The sequence below is a fragment of the Schistocerca serialis genome, chromosome 6, assembly GCF_023864345.2.
Source record: "Schistocerca serialis cubense isolate TAMUIC-IGC-003099 chromosome 6, iqSchSeri2.2, whole genome shotgun sequence".
NCBI lineage: Eukaryota > Metazoa > Arthropoda > Insecta > Orthoptera > Acrididae > Schistocerca > Schistocerca serialis.
In genome coordinates this window covers 621,765,071-621,787,738 of record NC_064643.1, presented here as the reverse complement: position 1 = coordinate 621,787,738, position 22,668 = coordinate 621,765,071, and the positions used below count along the sequence as shown (strand labels likewise).

Genomic DNA, 22,668 nt, shown 5'->3' with positions numbered 1-22,668 from the left:
CTTCAAAGCATCCCATCAGTTAACCTAGTCACACACACCTGAGTAACCCTCACCTCAGCAAACAAGTCCACAAGAATCACCAGACACATCAGTAGTTTATACACTCCTGGAAATGGAAAAAAGAACACATTGACACCGGTGTGTCAGACCCACCATACTTGCTCCGGACACTGTGAGAGGGCTGTACAAGCAATGATCACACGCACGGCACAGCGGACACACCAGGAACCGCGGTGTTGGCCGTCGAATGGCGCTAGCTGCGCAGCATTTGTGCACCGCCGCCGTCAGTGTCAGCCACTTTGCCGTGGCATACGGAGCTCCATCGCAGTCTTTAACACTGGTAGCATGCCGCGACAGCGTGGACGTGAACCGTATGTGCAGTTGACGGACTTTGAGCGAGGGCGTATAGTGGGCATGCGGGAGGCCGGGTGGACATACCGCCGAATTGCTCAACACGTGGGGCGTGAGGTCTCCACAGTACATCGATGTTGTCGCCAGTGGTCGGCGGAAGGTGCACGTGCCCGTCGACCTGGGACCGGACCGCAGCGACGCACGGATGCACGCCAAGACCGTGGGATCCTACGCAGTGCCGTAGGGGACCGCACCGCCACTTCCCAGCAAATTAGGGACACTGTTGCTCCTGGGGTATCGGCGAGGACCATTCGCAACCGTCTCCATGAAGCTGGGCTACGGTCCCGCACACCGTTAGGCCGTCTTCCGCTCACGCCCCAACATCGTGCAGCCCGCCTCCAGTGGTGTCGCGACAGGCGTGAATGGAGGGACGAATGGAGACATGTCGTCTTCAGCGATGAGAGTTGCTTCTGCCTTGGTGCCAATGATGGTCGTATGCGTGTTTGGCGCCGTGCAGGTGAGCGCCACAATCAGGACTGCATACGACCGAGGCACACAGGGCCAACACCCGGCATCATGGGGAGCGATCTCCTACACTGGCCGTACACCACTGGTGATCGTCGAGGGGACACTGAATAGTGCACGGTACATCAAAACTGTCATCGAACCCATCATTCTACCATTCCTAGACTGGCAAGGGAACTTGCTGTTCCAACAGGACAATGCACGTCCGCATGTATCCCGTGCCACCCAACGTGCTCTAGAAGGTGTAAGTCAACTACCCTGGCCAGCAAGATCTCCGGATCTGTCCCCCATTGAGCATGTTTGGGACTGGATGAAGCGTCGTCTCACGCAGTCTGCACGTCCAGCACGAACGCTGGTCCAACTGAGGCGCCAGGTGGAAATGGCATGGCAAGCCGTTCCACAGGACTATATCCAGCATCTCTACGATCGTCTCCATGGGAGAATAGCAGCCTGCATTGCTGCGAAAGGTGGATATACACTGTACTAGTGCCGACATTGTGCACGCTCTGTTGCCTGTGTCTATGTGCCTGTGGTTCTGTCAGTGTGATCATGTGATGTATCTGACCCCAGGAATGTGTCAATAAAGTTTCCCCTTCCTGGGACAATGAATTCACAGTGTTCTTATTTCAATTTCCAGGAGTGTACTAGAGCAAGCTGGCAGGTGCATTAACAAATACCTGCACAGTCTGGGAGTTCCTGTCTACCATGAAGGGAGTGAGTGTGTGGGAAGCATTGATTTACAACAAGTAAAAGTTTATATTTTGTTTCCTTGGTCTGCTGAACTAACTTTGATGATGTTCATGTTTATGTACTGTTGTCAAAGGTATTTTTGAATCCTGAAAATAAAATCAGTTTACCTAGTTATGGGAATATATTAGTGAATTACTACTGCATGTATCATAGAAGAATCCTACAACATTAACAGACTCAATAGTAGGAAATGGTTGTTTCAGGTTACCTACAGGTATAACATAAGTGCTATTGTAGAAGCAGCTTTCTTCATAAAACATGATACAATCACTTGTTGGATAAGCAATGATCAATATGTTCAACAACTCTTTTATTTTTCCAGTCTTGAACTCATATACACTATCACAATTACAGGTTTCAGTACATTGTCGTAGATGACTATATTACACTTTCTAACACAATAACAAGTGATCAAGATCAGAAAATACCTAATTTCTTTTTATTTTATTTACTTCAGTGACAGCAGATACCACTCACAGTAATAAAAACTAATACTTTACACTGTCAGTTTCAAAAGTCTGCATGATAATTGAATCATTATGTGATGAAACTTGCTATCCACACAATTAAAGAAGCCTTACTACTATCTTATGATGACAGCACAGGCTATGTTTTTTTTGAGAGGCAGAGAGCGAGAGAGAGAGAGAGAGAGAGAGAGAGAGAGAGAGAGAGAGAGAGAGAGAGAGAGAGAGAGCACATGGATAATGCTGCATTTCTATACTTAACTACGCATCAATTTACTTTATAGTGGTGACACATCTTCATAATCAGTCAAATCTATATGGAATTACATTTTAATTGAATCGCAACACTTTTCCATTGGTCACTGCATCATTTTTTCCCTTAAGTTATCAGGTATTAATTATATTTTTAGAATAAAATTATAGCTTCAGTAACAAAGTTCTTTAGTATTAGAGAATTTCATAGTTACTATAGTTGAAATTCCACCTTCTATTACATCAGCAACAGATATTCGCGCATGAACAGAAAAAAATCTGTGAAAGTAATATGACCAAAATTTTATCACCTAGAATGTTAACACTGACCCTGAAAATCTGTCGTGTATAATTTGTTTTGGTAGTGTTCTTAAACTTTTAAATAAAAGATTATATGTTTTCTCAACACACAAATTCTCTCTCTCTCTCTCTCTCTCTCTCTCTCTCTCTCTCTCTCCACCGAAGATAGCAGTCTTCTTCTTTTACACAAAATTGCATACTGTTTTATAACAGTATCTGAGATGATGGACTGGAATAAAATCTTTTACCACATAAATGGTGCCCTCTCTCTCAAAAGTTTTACTCCAATTTTTTGCCACTCATTTGGGTACAACCAAAGCTCTTGTGCTGATTCTAAACAGGACATTATGGCTGCACCCTTCCAAGTAGTTATCTGGGGATCCATTTCTTTTGGATTTGTGATGATGTCCAACTGTTCTGCAAAGGTAAAGTACAAAACAAAGATTAGACTAAACTGCAAATTTTCTTTCCACATAGTACGGTGGGATTGTAAAAAACCTACCTAGCAAGTAACAATAATGACAGATGAAAAAAGAGACATTAGACAATACTGAGCAGCCAAAACAGAAGTGAAATTAGAAGCTGGAAGTGGCCTGGAAAGTTTGAGCAAACACTATCAAATGTAATTTTCTTACATATTGTTCCTCTCTCAAGTTGATAAAAGAAGCTATTAAAAATATTTTCCACAATCTAGTTCCTTAAAAAAAGGGCCAGAACTTTTAATTTTTTTTATCACAGTTACAAAAAGATTTACAGAAGGGCACTGCTAACTCTTAATGCTGAAAAGGAATGACATAAAACAGGATACTGAGAAAGAGAAATAAAAACACCTTAATTTACAGGTAAAGGACAGGTATTTTTATGCATGAGTATTCTTCCAGTGTTTCAGGTAAGTACAATAAAAATTTCCAAAAACTGTCATAGTAGTTGTGTCGATATGAAACACAATAATTAACACACAACATATAAGCTCCCTTAAAATGCCACAAACAAAAATGTGAACAGGCAACAACTTACCTGTAGCTGATTAATGTGGTGCATATAGAAACTTTAAGGTGTTTATATCACAGATTAACATCATAAGGTGAACCTCAAAGGGAAGAAATGAGGTGGGTAGTGTGAGTGAGGGTTAGACTGGTTTGGGAGGGGATGAAAGGACAGAGGAAGAGTAAGAGGAAAACTGTGGAGATGAGGCTGTGAGTGTAGAATGAGTCAAATTGAAGGCACAGGAAAAAAAGTGTGGGGGTGGTTGTGGACAAAAAGGATTGCAGTACTTGTTGTAAGAATAATTCCCAACTACATACTGAGAAGCTGATAATGGAAGAGGAGGGGCTGGGGAGGAAGTACTCAGATGGCACAGGTTGTAAAGCAAGGTAATGCCTGTCTGTAACAGCCTTAATGAGGCACTGATTATAGAGCAAGGAATTGCTCTATAAATGCAGGCATTATGACAAATTATAAGGTATTACCCTCAAAACCAAAAACATAACCTGCAACATATTTCCTGTAACATATTCTCAATGCACCTAATCCTCCAACCACCCCCATGAATCAGAGCCAAAGGAACACACCCTAATCAATCAACGTCACTCCTGACTGGAAAAACATCCTTTGCCGGGCCTTCGGCTACTTACCATTATTTTCTGAAATTAGGAACATCTTACCAACAACACTGCCAACCCCTTACAGGGCAATATTCCTCCACCCACCCACCTAATCTAGTCCATCCTTATGCAATATCTACTCCCAACCTCAAATGTTTCTGGTGTATGTTCCTTACTATGCTAAACCATTTGTCTCTGTGAACTGTGAATTTATAAAATTCTCAATAGTGGAAGTGCACTGGAGTATGAGGTTGTAGGCATGTTAATTAAAAAACACCAACACATGCACTGATATTTATTGACAGTTCATTCTCACAACACATAATATTGATGATGCCAGATTCTATTCCTGAAGTACATTGTCTACTGTTTGTTTACATGTAAGAACACAGTACTTATTTTTGTTCTTCCACTACTGTCATTACATTAACACAGTTCTCAACAACTGAGATAGTATTCCTGTGAAATGCATTCCTATATGCTTTCAACATTACTACTAAATTGTATGTGCTCTCGTGAATTCACAAACAGACTCCCCACTCCGGGCTCGTGTCTGGCTATTCATAGGCTCACATTTTAGCAGTTATGTGTCACTTCATAATTTTTAGTTATTTACAGGAGAATGCTATATTAATTAATGATATAAGAGAAAGAAAAATAAGGTAACTGGCCTGAGTTTCTAGGACCATTTACTTTATGAACCAAATATTTTGTGTCCTTGTAGTTTACAGAAACACAAGGCACTACATTCTCATATCATAATGGTACCATAATTTCATGTTCAACAACCATGTTCAGGAAATTCCGAGCTTCAATATTATCAGAACAGAATTTTTTGAAATATTATGGGGTATAAAAATGGATGGTGTGTTGAAATCACATCTTAGTAAATTAATAACTTCTGAATTACAGAAATTTAGTCTAAACAAATCACTTTCTCAGAATTGCAAAAAACTGGTCTCCAAAGGCAACTAGATCACTGGTTATTAAGTTTCAATTTTGACACATGTATTTGTACATTAGACCATAGTGAAAATGCAATATTTTTAAATTCTCATATTCCTGAATTAATCAACTTTAAGTGAAAAGAGTGGGAGAATGCCAACTGCAAAAGTTGATAAAGCACACTTGTGGAGCATTCACAATTCTATATTTGTGATAAAAAGAAAAAGTGGTGCCTGCAGCATGTTGGATTAAACACATTTCATTTCAACTCTCTCGCCATATGGGCCAGCTATCTGTGGAAGACCCCTGTGCAACACCAGTCGAATGGACTCACATAAGGCATCACATTTTGGTTCTGTCAATGGTACATCCTATTCTATCCTATCAGAATCACAGCCACCCATAAAAGCAGCCATATTACACACCAATTGTGCTGTAACTTCAGCACAGCATTTTATGCAGACATGACCACCTGAACGAACTCCAATGTCAAACTGTGCCCAAGTGGAGACTTGAACACCCAGTTGTGGAATGTAATGCTGAGAAGCGTGTGCTGGACTTCAATGGCTGTTTCAGAACCTGTGAACCCTGTCACCTGGATCCCTCTTTCCCCCTCACTCATCACCAGCTTCTCCAAATTATGTAGAGGGTAACTGTCCTTACAACAGGCTCTTCAATGTTGCGGTCCTGCTGTATCCTGTCGCACACCAACCTCCATCCCTGTCCCCCACTTATCTTATTCTACACTCGTTCCCTCCCTCGTCCCCTGCTCTATCTTGCCCTCCCAATCTGTTCATCCACATCACTGGGCACCACATTTTTCCTGTCTGTGCCAGAGTGAGCTACCCATGGCATATTCATATCTCATATGCTTGCTCCCTCTCACTGTACAGCACCAGCCACCCAACCCTTAAACCTTCCCAACCATCCCTTACTTGCTTTCTTCTCTCACTTACTCCACCTGATAAAACCACTCGCAGCAGTCAAGCTGCAGTGCCACAACAATGTACTTTGCCAAGACGATGTTTTCTGTAGAATCTCGATTCACAAGGTATGTGAGAAGTCCACAAAACGTCAACTGAGATGCCCCTGCTATGCTCCAGAGACTTATCTGATGGGTAACTGTTTAGGTAAATAAGCAGACCATAAAAGTAATGGCATCCATTTGTTTTTCTTGGGCACATATTGTTGACTATTGCCTGCTGAAGTACAGGAAGTGGAGATATCTAAAAAATGGACCAGTACTTTGGGATTAAAAAATAATACCAGAACAATTCCTGCCTTAAATGGCCTCAATAAATAAGAAACAACAATGGCAGTCACCTCATGGTGTGGTCACAATGCACATCCAGTACCTGCTACTGATGTACAGTTGGCAAAAGAAGATAGCTGACAACACTGTTGACAGCTTTCAACTGTGAAGCACAAATGGCTGTAGGTGAAAACATTAGTTGTCTGCAGAGCTGCAACAACACTAAAGTGTTGTCATAGAGACATATACAAGCTTTCAACACGTGAATGACTAAGGTAAACATGCAAAGCATCTGCGCCAAGTCCACTGCAACTCTCACAAATCTTCTTTCACCAAACATCACATGCATCACTCATCTGTCCACTGTCTGTGTCACTGTCTCTCTCTCTCTCTCTCTCTCGCCTATAACATCATGTTACATCACTGCTGTGCAAAAAACATTTGGCATCTGGTGTTTTATTTTAAAATGTGGTCATCGAACTGCATTTTAACAATGTATAACCAAAATATGTTTTGACTGTTACTCTAATAGGTCCATTTGATGGGTGCCTTGTGCAATAATGAAAGAGACAAAATAAAAGAGTATTACTGTTACTCCAAAAAGTTTATTTCTGCTGTGGATCCCCTGGCAACTAAAATACAGTATTATGGAAATGAATGCTCCAAACCAATTGCAATATGGTAAAATGTTTTTTAATATTTTTCTCAACAGGCCTGTTTTGGCTTATTGCCACTATTAAGTGGTGTCTAGTTGGAAGTGACAACCATATTGCATCTATAGTAAAGTCTATCTGTCATGTCTCGGTAAGTATAATCGCTCTTGTAGTTATCAAAATGTCAAATCTGAACTGTCAAAATATCTGGAGAAAAAAAGATAACATATTTTTACATTTCGATAACTACAAGAACCACTATACTTACCAAGACGTGACAGAAGGACTTTACTGTCTAAGCAATATGGTTGTCTCTTCCATCTAGTCGTCACTCGATAATGGCAATAAGCCGAAACAGGCCTGTCGTGTAAAATATTAAAAATCATACTACCTTATTGCAGCTGATTTGGAGAAATCATTTCCATAATATCTTATCTCGAAGTATACTATGCTGCGGGCCCAACAGGATGTAAAATACAGTAACTTAAAACATTTTGGTCCTGACACATTCCTTCATATCCAATCTCTTCACTAAACGAAAAATTTAATGTTTATGATACAATATCACGAAAATTAATTAAAGAGTGTTGTTCGAGTTTAGCAAAATCTCAAGTAATTTTTGTAACCAGTCACCTATGAGCAGAAAAACTTCCTGATTCAGTGAAACATCCTGAAGTTAAGCCATTGTGTAAGAATGGAGATGACAAAATACCATCAAAACTTCTGGCCAATTTCATTTTTGTCAACCTTCTCAATTTTACAAAAGTTAATATATAAGCTACAACAACAAACAACATATTGTTGAAGCCACAGGTAGGATTTTTAAAGGGTTCTGACACTCTATATGAGAGGCAAGAAAGTTCTTAATTCATTAGGCAACAAATTATAGGCTTCCAAAATATTCTGTGATTTTTCAAAGGCATTCAACTGTGAAAATCATAAAACTTTTTTACACAAATTAAAATATTATGGTATCAGAGGAAATTCTCTGAAATGGTTCAAGTCATATAACACAGGAACTAAAATTAACTATGCATTGTGTTCTGTGAGATTTCATTTTAGGGCTTTTGCTTTTTTGTGTATATTGATTATAGTATCCGGAATCGAGTAAGACTGGAGTGCACCTGCCAACGGCTTCACAACAAGGAATTCCCAGTACAATGCAGAGACACATCACAGGCAGGGAAGACTGACAACATAAACCACATGGCTAAATACCACGACCAGAGAGCAAAGCCAAGTCGGATACCAAGACACAGCAACTATCAGTGACCAGAGCAATAACGAATACATAAACGATCACAAGCCCAGGTGGAGCATGACTGCGGTCTGAGCCCCTGTGCTGCTGGCTTTACAGAACCACTGTGAGTGTCGATAGGTTGGCGCGGTGGGCATGGCCCACACGTAGCACTGTGGTGGCAATAGCAGCACTCGCAGATTATAGGAGTGTCACCTAGTGGCTGTTGTCTACGTCCATGCCTTCTGGCGGGCTGTCAAAATTGTCGGACCAGGATACCAGATTAATAACACAGTAACATTATCAGCAGCTAAATTGTGTTGTTTCTAGATAATACAAATACTGTAAAACATAGCAAATGAAATGCTGTTTTGGAAAAAAGTTTTAATTAAATTTAATGAATAGTTCCCAGCCAATTACCGTATGCAATTCAGAATCAGAAAGAGGTTTCCACCTGACCTGTATAAAGTATGATGACTTGAAGATAGAAAAGTCTGACAGTGTTAAATTCTTGGGATTAAAACTTGACACCAAATTCAGTTGGGAGGAACTGCTGAAACACCTAATCAAATCATTATTTGCACTGCAAAAATTGTCAGACAAAGATGATATGAAAATAAAGAACATTGGGCGTACTTTTCTTACTTTGATTCTGTAATTCCATACAGTATCAAATTTTGGGTTAACTTGTAAAATCAAGCTTAAGTTTTCCTGGTCCATAGTCATGTAATACGAATAATTTATGGTGTAAATTCAAGAGCTACTTGCAGAATGCTGGATATATGAACTACAGCATCTCAGTACACTTATTACTTGATGAAATTTGTCATTAGTAACACAGTACAGGGTGAGGCAAGCAAAAGTGGCCTGGATGAGTTGATACAATTGGACATGACTATGCATATAACCAAACACCGTTTGGTTGATGTACACACCACTTGTATGCCAGCCACATGAGCCAAGCCAGTTCAGGGCGTACTGCAGACTGTGTCAGTGTGAGTGGAGCAGTGCAGAGGGGGCAACAGTACTCACAGTGGAGCAGCGTGCTCATTGTAGAAAGTTACGTGATGACAGAGTTGTGGAAACAGTGTGATCAGTCATTTGCTGTAAAGTTTAATGGTGTCAAAGCGCCAGCAAATAGTGCCGTGCAACGCTTAGTCCAAAAAAGGCATCGGACAGGATGTTTTGAACAAGTCAACAAACGTGACCACACACCAGAAAAATGTGCCTGCAGTTAACCAGAAAATGCTTCAAAGTCCCAACAAATTGACCCAACACCTGTTGCAAGAGACTGGCATATAACCTCGATCATGTAGACAAATAATCTACCTGGACCTGCAGTCTGGTTACGGCCCTAGCTGGCTGCCCTGGTCACCTGATCTGTCAGTGTGCGATTACTTTGTGTGGGGAGCCCTCAAGTCTAAGTGTACCGCAACAACCCTAATAGTCTTCAAGAATTGCAGCAGAACATTTTGGATGAGACTGCAGCAATTCCAGCAGTCCAGCTTCGATCCAGCTCCAGCAACTTGCTGACTGAGGCCCAAAACTGTCAAAAGATGACTGTGATCACTTTCAACATATGCTATAGTGGGGTTAGCACTGTTTTTCCTTTCCTCTGCTGTGTTTCTTTTTACCCTGGAACTCTGTTCTCTGATCCATTTTTATTTGCCCCACCTTGTATAGGTTTCTTTCAAACCAACAACTTAGTTAACGTCATCACCGCAAGGAATAAGAACAATCTTCACAAAGACTGAGTCACTCATTTTGGTCCATAAATGTGTCCACTATTAAGGAAAACATAATTTTAATAGTGCGCCCTTAGCCATAATAAGTTTAACTATTAATAAAGTATAGCTAAGAGGAGCCTAAAGGATCGAACGGTTGAAAGCCCTGTCTAGTCCACTGATGAATTTCGCACCACAATCAATTAATGTATATATTATTAGCTATGTCATTTAATATGAATACTATGCAATAACTGACTTCAACATAGCTTTAATGCAATAATGTGATCAATAAAAGTTTTTGTTATAGCCTTCAGTCAGAAGATTGGTGTGATGCAGCTCTTCATGCTAGTCTATTCTGAGCAAGTCTCTTCATCTCCAAATAACTACTGCAACCTCCATCTATTTCATCCTGCTTACTGTATACTGTATAGAGGCCTTGGTCTACTTGTACAATTTTCATCCCTCCCCCCCCCCCCTTTTCCCTCTATTAGCAAATAAACAATTTCTCAGATGCCCAGAATGTGTCATCACTCAATCACTTCTCTTGGTCAAGTTGTGCCATAATTTTCTTTTTTCTCCAATTTGATTCAGCATCGCCTCATTTCTTATTTGATCTACCAATCTAATCATCAGCATTCTTCCATAGTGCCATATTTCAAAAGCAAATTCCTCTTTTTCACAAATGTTTTTCTTGCTATTGTCATTCTGAATTCATGTCTTCCTTACTTTCACCATCATCAGTTAGTTATTTTGCTGTTCACATAGTATAACTCCTCTACTACATTTAGTGACCCATTCCCTAGTCTAATTCCCTCAGCATCATCTGATTTAATTAAATTGGATTCCATTACCCTCACTGTACTTTTATTGATGTTTATCTTATGATCTCTTTTCAAGACCTTATCCACGCCATTCAATTGTTCTTCAGAGTCTTTAGCTGTCTCTAACAGAATTAGTAACAGCCAAACGAGACAGATGCAGCAACAGGGAAGTAACCGCTTTTGTGAGACTTACGAGTTCCTAACCAGGAGCGAATTTTATTGTATCATCTATGTTTAGTTTAGTTTCTTGAGTTTCTGTGTGTAAATTTAACAACAAATAGCCATGGTTCTCGCATTTTCATTTGTGTCAGAAAGTAAACCGATTTTGTGACATATTACAAGTTCCTAATCAGGAGCAAGTTACTTAGTTTCACCTCAGTGCTTCAGTAGTTAGGTTTTTGAATATCTGTGTATTACTAGACACAGTTCGTTCGTTTTCGTCAGGGTCTACAGTAGAGTTGCGCAGCATGTGCCGATAGTCCGTTTATCAGCATACTTTTGTTTTCCACGGTCTTTTGTATGGACAGGGACTGCGATTGTTGTGTGTAGATGTGAGCCGAGTTGGCGACACTTCGCTCTCAGCTTCAGGCTGTGATGGCGTCGGTTACACAGCTTGAGGCTGCAGTGGATGGGCACCACTGTTGTGGGCAGGCCGTGGGGATCCAATGGACGTCCAGCACGTCAGAGTCCTCCGATCAGTCCCCACTGGTGGCCAACCCAGTTACTGCTCACACTGAGACTGACCCCTCACCTGCAGTCGAGTGATAGGTTGCCCCAGGGCGAAGTAGGCGGTGAAAGACTTCCCAGGCGGCCGCACATAAGGTCTCCCCGGTTTGTCTGACAAACAAGTTCCAGGTGCTGTCTGTGGCCAACACTGTCACTGAGCCAGATGCTGTCGCCTGTCCTTTTTCAGAGGAAACCACTCAGCCTGCAAGATCTGGGCAATCACAGAGGGTGAGATTATTGGAAGTTGGGAGCTCCAACGTTAGGCGAGTTATGGGGCCTCTTAGGGTCTTGGCTGACAAGAAGGGTAAGAAAACCAATGTGCAATCCATGTGTGTACCGGGTGAAGTCATTCCAGACGTGGAAAGGGTTCTCCCGGATGCCATGAAGAGCACAGGGTGCAGCCAACTGCAGGTGGTTGCTCACGTTGGTATCAATGATGCGTGTCACTTTGGATCAGAAGAGGTTCTCTATGGTTTCGAGTGGCTAACAGAAGTGGTAAAGGCTACCAGTCTTGCTTGCAAGATGAAAGCAGAGCTGACCATTTGCAGCATAGTCGACAGGACCGATTGCGGACCTCTGGTACAGAGCCGAGTGGAGGGTCTGAATCAGAGGCTCAGATGGTTCTGTGACCATATAGGCTGCAGATTCCTCGACTTGCGCCAAAAGGTGGTTGGGTTTTGGGTTCCACTGAATAGGTCAGGTGTCCACTATACACAGGAGGCCACTACACGGGTAGCAGGGACTGTGTGGTGTGGACTGGGCAGTTTTTTAGGTTAGAGGGTCTCAGGTAAACACAAGAAGGGCTTCAGGCACAAAGGGTGCAGGCTGAACACAGGAAGAACATAGGTACAGGAACCATTGGTATAACAGTTGTAAATTGTCGTAGCTGTGTTGGCAAAGTACCAGAGCTCCAAGCGCTAATAGAAAGCACTGATGCTCAAATTGTTATAGGCACTGAAAGCTGGCTAAAGCCAGATATAAGCTCAGCCGAAATTTATGCAAAGAACCTAACGTTGTTCCAAAAGGGTAGGCTAAACATGGTTCGCGGTGGCGTGTTTGTTGCTGTCAGAAGCAGTTTAACTTGCCGCAAAATTGAAGCAGATATTTCCTGTGAGTTAGTATGGGCAGAGGTCATTGTTCGCAACCGGAATAAAATAATAATTGGATCCTTTTACTGACCTCCCAATTCAGATGATACAGCTGTTGAAAGGTTCAAAGAAAACTTGAGTTTGATTTCAAATAGGTACGCGACTCATATGATAATAGTTGGTGGTGACTTTAATTCACCCTCAATATGTTGGTGAAAATACATGTTTAATTCCAGAGGTATGCATAAAATATCATCCAATATTGTGCTAAATGCAGTCTCTGTAAATTATTTCGAGCAGTTAGTTCATGCGCCCAAGCGAATAGTAAATGGTTGTGAAAACACACTTGACCTCTTAGCAACAAATAATCCTGAGTTAATAATGAGCATCAAAAGCAATCCAGGGATTAGTGAACACAGGGTTGTTGTAGCGGGATTGAATACTGTAATCCCCAATTCACTTGCCGCCTTCCTGAGAGACACCACTCATTCCAAATTAATAATGTAAGTCTAGACCAGATGTGGCTTAAATTCAAAGAAATAGTATTGGCAGCAATTGAGAGATTTATACCAAATAAATTAACAAGTGACAGAGTTGATCCTCCTTGATACACAAAATGGGTTAGAACACTGTTGCAGAAACAATGAAACAAACAAGTCAAATTTACACAGACGCAAAATCCCCAAGATTGGCGATCTTTTACAGAAGCTCGAAATTTAGCGCGGACTTCAATGGGAGATGCTTATAACAGTTTCCACAATGAAACTTTGTCTTGAAACCAGGCAGAAAATCCAAAGAGATTCTGGTCGTATGTGAAGTACGTTAGCGGCAAGAAACAATCAATGCCTTCTCTGCGCGATAGCAATGGAGATACTGTTGAAGACAGTGCTGCCAAAGCAGAGTTACTAAACACAGCCTTCTGAAATGCCTTCACAAAAGAAGACGAAGTAAATATTCCAGAATTTGAATCGAGAACAGCTGCCAACATGAGTAACGTAGAAGTAAATATCCTCGGAGTAGTAAAGCAACTTAAATCACTTAATAAAAGCAAATCTTCTGGTCCAGACTGTATACCAATTAGGTTCCTTTCGGAGTATGCTGATGCATTAGCTCCATATCTAACAATCATATACAACTGATTGCTCAACGAAAGATCCATACCCAAAGACTGGAAAGTTGCACAGGTCACACCAATATTCAAGAAAGGTAGTAGGAGTAATCCACTAAATTACAGGCCCGTATTGTTAATGTTGATACGCAGCATGATTTTGGAACAGATATTGTGTTAAAACATTATGAAATACCTTGAAGAAAATGGTCTATTGACACACAGTCAACATAGGTTTAGAAAATATCATTCCTGTGAAACACAACTAGCTCTTTATTCACGTGAAGTGCTATTGACAAGGGATTTCAGATCGATTCTGTATTTCTGGATTTCCGGAAGGCTTTTGACACTGTACCACACAAGCGGCTTGTAGTGAAATTGCGTGCTTATGGAATATCAGATCAAAACTGCAAAATGAATTAGAAAAGATATCTGAATGGTGCAAAAAGTGGCAGTTGACCCTGAATAACGAAAAGTGTGAGGTCATCCACATGAGTGCTAAAACGAACTCGTTAAACTTCAGTTACAGAATAAATCAGTCTAATCTAAAACCCATAAATTCAACTAAATACCTAGGTTTTACAATTATCAACAAATAAATTGGAAGGAACACATAGAAAATGTTGTGGGGAGGGCTAACCAAAGACTGCGTTTTAAGGAGACTGCCTACACTACGCTTGTCCGTTCTCTCTTAGAATACTACTGCGCGGTGTGGGATCCTTACCAGATAGGACTGAGGGAGTACATCGAAAAAGTTCAGAGAAAGGCAGCATGTTTTGTATTATCGTGAAATATGGGAGAGAGTGTCACAGAAATGATACAGGATTTGGGCTGGACATCATTAAAAGAAAGGCGTTTATCATTGTGACGGAATCTTCTCACAAATCACCAACTTTCTCCTCTAAATGCGAAAATATTTTGTTGACACCGATCTACATAGGGAGGAACAAGCACCACGATAAAATATGGGAAATCAGAGCTTGTACAGAAAGATATAGGTGTCCATTCTTTCCGTGTGCTATATGAGATTGGAATAATAGAGAATTGTGAAGGTGGTTCGATGAACCCTCTGCCAGGCCCTTAAATGTGATTGCAGAGTATCCATGTAGATGTAGATGAATTACTATGTCATCAACAAAGAGCAAAATTTTTATTTTTTCTACCTGAACTTTAATCCCCTTTTCAAATTTCTACTTGGTTTCCTTTACAGCTTGCTGAAAGAACAGACTGAATAACATCAGGGATAGGCTACAATCCTGTCCTACTGACTCATAAATCATTGCTTCCCTTTCATGTCCTTTAATTTTCATAACTGCAGTCTGGTTTCTGTACAAGTTGTAAGTAGCCCTTTGTTCCCAGTATTTATCCCTGCTATCTTCAAAATTTCAAAGACTGTAGTCCAGCCCACATTGTTAAAAGCTTTCTGTAAATCTACAAATGCTACAAAATGTAGATTTGACTTTCTTTGACATGTCATCTAAGACGAGTCATAGGGCTAGTATTGCCTTGTGTTATTATTTCTACATTTCTCTGGAACCCAAACTGATCTTCTCCAACACTGACTTCTACCAGTTTTTCCATTCTGTAAATAATTTGTGTCAATATTTTGCAGCCACGACTTACTAAACTGATAGTTGGGTAATATTCACACCTGTCAGCAACTGCTTTCTTTGGAATTAGAATTATGACAGTCTTCCTGAAGCCTGAGCAAATTTCACCAGTCTAGTATATATCAGACACCAGATGGAATAGTAATCTCCAGGATATCAACAACTCTGAGCAAATGTCATCTACTGCACTTAGGTCTTTTGAGGCTGTGTCGGATTCTTCTCACAGAATTTTATCTCCCACCTAATCTTCACCTACTTCCTCTTCTCTTCCCATAATAATGTCCTCAGGCTTGTTCCTCTTATTTAAGCCCACTATACATATCTATAACTTCTAGCTTCTCTTCTTTGCTTAGTATTTGCTTACCATCTCAGCTTTTGATATTCACACAACTGCTGCTCTTTTCTCCAGTGGTCACTCTAATTTTTCTGTGTAGGAAATCTATCTTTCCCTAGTTACACATGCTTCTACAACCTTACACTTGTCTTCTAGCCATTCCTGGTTAGCCATTTTGCATTTTCCAGCAGTGTTATTGTTTGATGCCTATATTCCCTTTTGCAGGTTCCATTTGCTACATGTTTAAAATTTCTCTTTTCATCAACAACATTCAATCTCTCCTAAGTTATTCAGCGATTTCTAGTAGGCCTTGTCATTTTACCTACGTGATCCTCTGCTGCCTTTATTCATATCTGAAAGCTACCAATTCATTTTCTATTGCATTCCATTACCCTACTGCCTAATGTTCCTTTTGATACTCTCATTAATCTCTGATTTCTTCAATTTATAAAGGTCCCAACTCCTTTATTTTTTTTCACAATTTCTTCAGTTTTAATCTGCAGTTCATAACCAATAAATTAAGACCAGAGTTCATATCTGCCCCTGGAAACATCATACAGTTTAAAATCTGGTTTTTTAAATCTCTGTCTTAGAATTATATAATCAATCTGAGACCTTTCAGTGTCCCCATGCACCTTTCACATATATAGCATTCTGTCATGATTATCAAACAAAGTGTTAGTGATAATTAAATTATGCTCTGTGCAAAATTGTACCAGCAGGCTCCCCCTTTCTTTCCTTTCCCCCAGTTCATGTTCTCCTGCATTATTATGTAAATGAAAATGTTATAAATTTTCACCCTGTCTACAATCTTGAGGACCGTATCACCTGGGATTTATAGAAGGAACATTATGATATCAGTTCTTCTATCAATATGTATCATTTAGTTTGGCTTTTATGACATCTTTGAGGAAGTCGAATTTAATCTAATGTAAAGAATGTGTGTATCCTGTATTATGCACTACATATTAATGTTTGGCTTTTGAACTGGAAGTGTTTTCACGAATTTAACATTACTTATTTACAACTTGTGAACAGTGCTGCAAGCATGACTACTTTGTTTAAATTTGTCTTACCGGCTCTATACATGTACGGAATCTGAAGACAGATTCGATTCTGCAGCCATGTTCCTATTCCAGGGAACTTCATGCCACCTCCCACTATCAAGATACAACCATACATTTTTCTCTTGAGATCGTCGGTAGCTATAAAAACATAAGACAAATATTACAGCAACGTGCATGCTTATGTGAATAATAATGTACAACACAAAAAGAAACAGCAATTTCAAGATTCTGATAAATCCTGAACTGCACAACAAAAATACAAGCAAAAATTTAAATTACAGACTCATTAGATAACTTTGTAGGAAAGTTCTGGTACAATTTAAATACTTTTGGATTACTCACCCACAAAGCAGAAGCATTGAGTTGTTGACAGGCGCACACTAAAGGAAAGAAAGATTGATACTTTCAGAGTGATCCTTGAGCTCGAGTACACACACACACACACACACACACACACACACACACACACACACCCTATGCCCCTACATGGTACCAGTTGGATGCACACAACTTAGGTCATCTGGATCCTTCCCTCCAACACCAGCCTCTATGAATTAAACAGATGGTAGTTATCCTTGCAACACATCCTTTGCTTCCATAATCATCCTGGCCTCAATGTCCGTAACCCACTGTCCCCACACCCACTACCCAACAGTTTCCCTTCCTCCATCCTGTACCCCCTCCTAAATTCACGTCCTAATCTCACTTTCAGCATGCTCTGTTCCCCACTGGCTCCAACAATCATACATCAAATGTCTAGCTTGTGCACCTGCGACCCACTCACACCCCCAACCCATGTCCCTGACCGCTCCCCCTTCTCAGCCTCTCCATCCCACTCAACATAATCTGTCCCACAATCAAGTCCACCTGCCGAAATGCAGCAGCATGTAGGGGGCACAGACATATATAAAAATATAGGGAAACATTCCACGTGGGAATGACTTATGATGTGTCTGTATATGTGCGGATATATATATATATATATATATATATATATATATATATATATAGTTATAATAGAGGGAAACATTCCACGTAGGAAATATATATCTAAAAACAAAGATGATGTGACTTACCAAATGAAAGTGCTGGCAGGTCGTTTGTTTGTTTGTGTGTCTGTCGACCTGCCAGCACTTTCATTTGGTAAGTCACATCATCTATATATATATATATATGTGTGTGTGGGCGCGCGCGCGAGTGTATACCTGTCCTTTTTCCCCCCTAAGGTAAGTCTTTCCACTCCCGGGATTGGAATGACTCCTTACCCTCTCCCTTAAAACCCACATCCTTTCGTCTTTCCCTCTCCTTCCCTCTTTCCTGATGAAGCAACCTTGGGTTCCGAAAGCTCAAAATTTGTGTGTGTATTTGGCTTTAAAAAGGATCACTCCGTAAGCCAGCAAGCTTTTGTTGTGTTTGTGTGTGCCTTGCAATGACATACTGATTCTGCTTTTTGGTCAGTGGTCTCCTTTAATCCATAAGTATAAATCCATTAGATAATTTTTCAGCATCTTTTTTAATTCAATGTGATAAAAGTTTATACAAGTGTTGTTCACAGCCTACAACTTACAACAGTTTTTCTGAATAATGTATATTGTGTTTTATGAGACACAGCACTAGATCACAGCTAATAAAGCTACAAAACTATATGATAATGTCTTTATCAAATGTTCCTTGTTGGCAATAACACTAAAAATTTAACATAGGATGCAGCATAAAAGAGTTTCATAACTTATACAGTAAAAGAGTTGTTGAAAGTTTAAGTCATTTACAAATTACTCCACAGCCAAAATACAAAACAGAAATGAGCAATGGGGCAATAGTAACATTCAAAATGTTATGTAATACAATAAGAATACTACGTTTTCATCAATGAGACAAATAGAAATCACAAATTCTAATTTGGTAACAGAACAAGTACAGACAACCGCTCATCTTATAGTGGAATAGTTGAATGACAAATGGGCACACAAATAATCACTGTAGCATAGTTCTGTAGCTTACAAATTTTCATTCCTTTTCAAAGCAAATTTTCATTCCTTTTCAAAGCAAAGACACACACACACACACACACACACACACACACACAGTTATACTGTCTTAGCACACTGGTATATGTGAAGCTGTTATAGACTCAGACTTATGAATCAAGCTAAAGTGAAGAGCCTAACGAAGCTTTGCAATGAGGAGTAACATGGAGATTGGATATTTGGGAGCATGGCAGCAGGTAAGAGAATGGGGTGGAAACAGAGGTGGAAGTGGGTGAAGAACAGAAACTGAGATCAGGGACTACAGAATCTATGATATATTGATGGGCCAGTTCCTCTTTAAGAATTCAGAAAAGCTAATACTGAAGGGAAAATCACACTGTCATAAGTTGTAAATTAGTCACTGAATGTGACCATGGGTTGCCAACCTTCCCCTTGGTCACAGTTTGGCACTGGCCAGTTATCCAGGCAGAGAGCTATTTCATGTTCACATAAAAGACTGCAACTGGAGTTGGTTGTTTTCATAGGTGGATACACCTGTAACAGGACAGTATTAGGATGCACTTAGTGGATGCTTGTCTCCAACCGGGGTTTTATGTCTGATAATATATAACTAAAGCTATTGTAAAATAAAGATTGAACCAAAAAAGAAAAAAATGTGTGTTTGACTGCTGAAATGATGTCACTGTAGGAGCAGTAGCAAAGTGGGTCTTGTGCAGTTTGCAATTTGTAGATACAGTATAGCCCCACTTTTACATTTCCAGGATTAACGTTTTCTTGTTGTTTATAACATCATTTTTTTATCAGTCCTGTTAAATTTCCTATGCCCACAATGTTAATTTGCACCTGATTTTGCATCAACATATTTGTAATTTTCCTGCGATTAACACATCACTAAAAAATCTTTGTGAAGAAAAAAAATGATGTTGGGCATCCAGTAGCTTTTACAAATGTTACGTGGTTAAGTTTCGTGACACCAGGACACTCTATTCAGCGAATTTGAACTGGTAAATGTCTAAAAGTTGGAACAATTCGTGCTGTGTTTCCCGTCACTGCCAAGCTCTACTTGGCGTAGTGGCTGATGTGAGTAACTAGGTTCATTCGACTGAAGATATCATGACCAATCACAATCATTTCCAAACTGTCTCTAGTGTGCAAACGCAGTTTCATGAGTGTTGTGATCATTGTGACAACTTTGTCGAACCATATGTAGTCTGTTTCTGCGTATGGGCATTTGGAGTGCTAGTTGATATCGTCATTCACTTTGCGTTGCTCAATGTTTTTAGTTTAAACACGGCACCAGTTACATATTGTATTCATGCTGAGCAAAACGTGATTCCAGAATTTATTCTCATTGTCAAGTGCAGTACTTATGTATGAATTTTTTGTGATGTTACACAAACAAACAATGTGTGTGTGTGTGTGTGTGTGTGTGTGTGTGTGTGTGTGTGTGTGTGTGTGTTTTTCTACATAACTGATGAAGCAAGGTACCTGATAACATATAAAAGATGACTACAGTGCAAGAGACGCAGAATAACACATATTCAAACACCACACAAAATACTTATTTACGTATTTGCACTTGACAACGAGAAAAAATTCTCAAAACGTATCATGCTATGCATGAAAAAACATGCAACTAGTACAGTATTTCATTATTTTAATAATGAATGACAGCTGCAGGCTTTCCAAAACATCGATTATGACATATGAAACAGAGTCGAATGTTCCGACTTCCCAGACAGTTATCAGTTCCAGTTACATCAGTGGTTTTTATTGGATAATAAACCTTCACTAGATTGTATAAAAATCCCTGGCAAGTCTTTTGATGCTTGTTATGTACATACATCATACATTAAGTGCAAGGGGGCTATCCCATACGTAATTTTTACAGCTTAAAATGTTATTTCCCACATTTTACATTTCCCCCCATCTTACACCATTTTTTAAGTCCCTTGAAAACTGTAAAAGCAGGATTTCACTGTATAACTGATGACAGCAAAAAACAGACATGCTGCCAAAAATTATCAGACACTATGATGTTCTTACCGTTATGTGTTTTGGCAGTGTCAAATGATTCATTTTCAAGTTGAGGAAAAACTGCAGTTTCCTTTACAAGGGCTTCAGGTATTTTGCATCTTCAGCTGCGGTATTTGAAAACAGCTGTGTAATTAGACACATTCTTTTGAAATTTTCTGCTCTGACACTGAGATGAATTAGTGACTGCATAGGACATAATTTCATTTCATTCCTATCTGATGTGAGCAATTTTTAGTGACAGACTTGGTTACAATTGTCCAACCTGTCTGTTGTATACCGTGAATCAAAAGTTATTATTCACTAAATTAAAAAATGTGGTACACTTGAAAATGCACTGTTACATTTTTCTTCAAGTTGCATGTTAGGACACCAGGAATTTCACTCAAGTTACAATAATATCTTTTCAAACAGGATTTTTTGTTTCAATGACACATACTATCTACACATGCTTGTGTCTGTGTATGTGTGGATGGATATGTGTGTGTGTGCGAGCGTATACCTGTCCTTTTTTCCCCCTAAGGTAAGTCTTTCCGCTCCCGGGATTGGAATGACTCCTTACCCTCTCCCTTAAAACCCACATCCTTTCATCTTTCCCTCTCCTTCCCTCTTTCCTGATGAAGCAACCGTTGGTTACGAAAGCTTGAATTTTGTGTGCATGTTTGTATTTGTTTGTGTGTCTATTGACCTGCCAGCACTTTTGTTTGGTAAGTCACATCATCTTTGTTTTTATATATACTATCTACACAGTTTTATAGCCAGTTTCCTACACGAAGCAAGTTACAGAATTGAATTCATCTGCTGTTACCTCTGTATCAAAATAATACCACAGTCATTGATTTCATCCTGAAATGAGTTGATTTTTCACAAGTCAATAAATTACATTTGGAACTGACATCTGTCACATTATACACATCCTCCAGTCATCTCCCTGTAAAGCTGCCTTAAAACTTCCTGTTTACTGTTTATTAATTAATCTGTTTTCCATTATATTATTTAACAGTAATCAGATAAATTGTTTAGTGAAGCTTGTTGTAACTGTTGCATAGCCAGAGAAGCCATCTACTACTGAATTAATATTTATACTGTCACCTCAATGACACTCAAGCCCATACTGATTGGCACATACATTAAGAACACCAACATGCAGCCAAAGCAGAACTGAACTCCTGGACGGAGATTGCAGCTATTTACACAAGCACTGAATACTCCAGAATACTGGTATTTATACATTCATACAGTATTCCACAATATACAAGCATTGCAAAAATATCTCCAGAGCCTTTCAGGAGTAATAAATACTAGACAACAAATAATTGCGTGTGGTTTGGTGTGAACTGGCAACTCACAACATGCCAGCCAGTGATGCCACCCACGATGCTTCACTGCATGCACCATAGCTCATGGCATTTCCCTCTCCTGGGGACATGATGACCAACTATTTTAGACATTCTCACTGGAGCAGATTACAGCACCCTACTTCTACTAGATTATTCTGCAATTCACACTTTGATGTTTGGCAGAAGGTTCTTTGAACCATTTCACACTGTTTCTTTACTGTTCCACTCCTGCACACTGCATGAAAGGCAAACTCTTAAATCTTTCCATGCAGGCTGTGATTTCTCTTATTTTATTACTATAATCATATCTCCCATGTAGGTAGGCATCAATAAAATATTTTCACATTGAGGGCAGAAAGCTGGTGATTAAAATTTTGTGTAAAGATCTCACTGCAATGAAGAACAGCTATGTTTTAATGATCCCCACCCCAGCTCACTTATCATATCTGTGACACTTTCTCTCCTATTTCATGACAATGCAAAATGAGCCGC

At 39.8% G+C, this 22,668-nt stretch overlaps 1 protein-coding gene across 2 annotated transcripts in view; it reads right to left on the bottom strand.

The window, feature by feature from the left end:
- Positions 1–1,919: 1,919 nt before the first annotated feature.
- Positions 1,920–22,668, bottom strand: part of LOC126484353 (actin-related protein 8) — a 168,220-nt gene continuing 147,471 nt past the window's right edge. For both annotated transcript variants that reach the window (XM_050107818.1, XM_050107819.1), the window contains exons 11-12: positions 16,824–16,952; positions 1,920–3,059 (exon numbers count right to left, since the gene is read on the bottom strand). In XM_050107818.1, the coding sequence (XP_049963775.1) occupies positions 2,887–3,059; positions 16,824–16,952 (302 nt within the window). In that variant the 3' untranslated portion in view covers positions 1,920–2,886. The remainder of the gene's footprint in view (positions 3,060–16,823; positions 16,953–22,668) is intronic.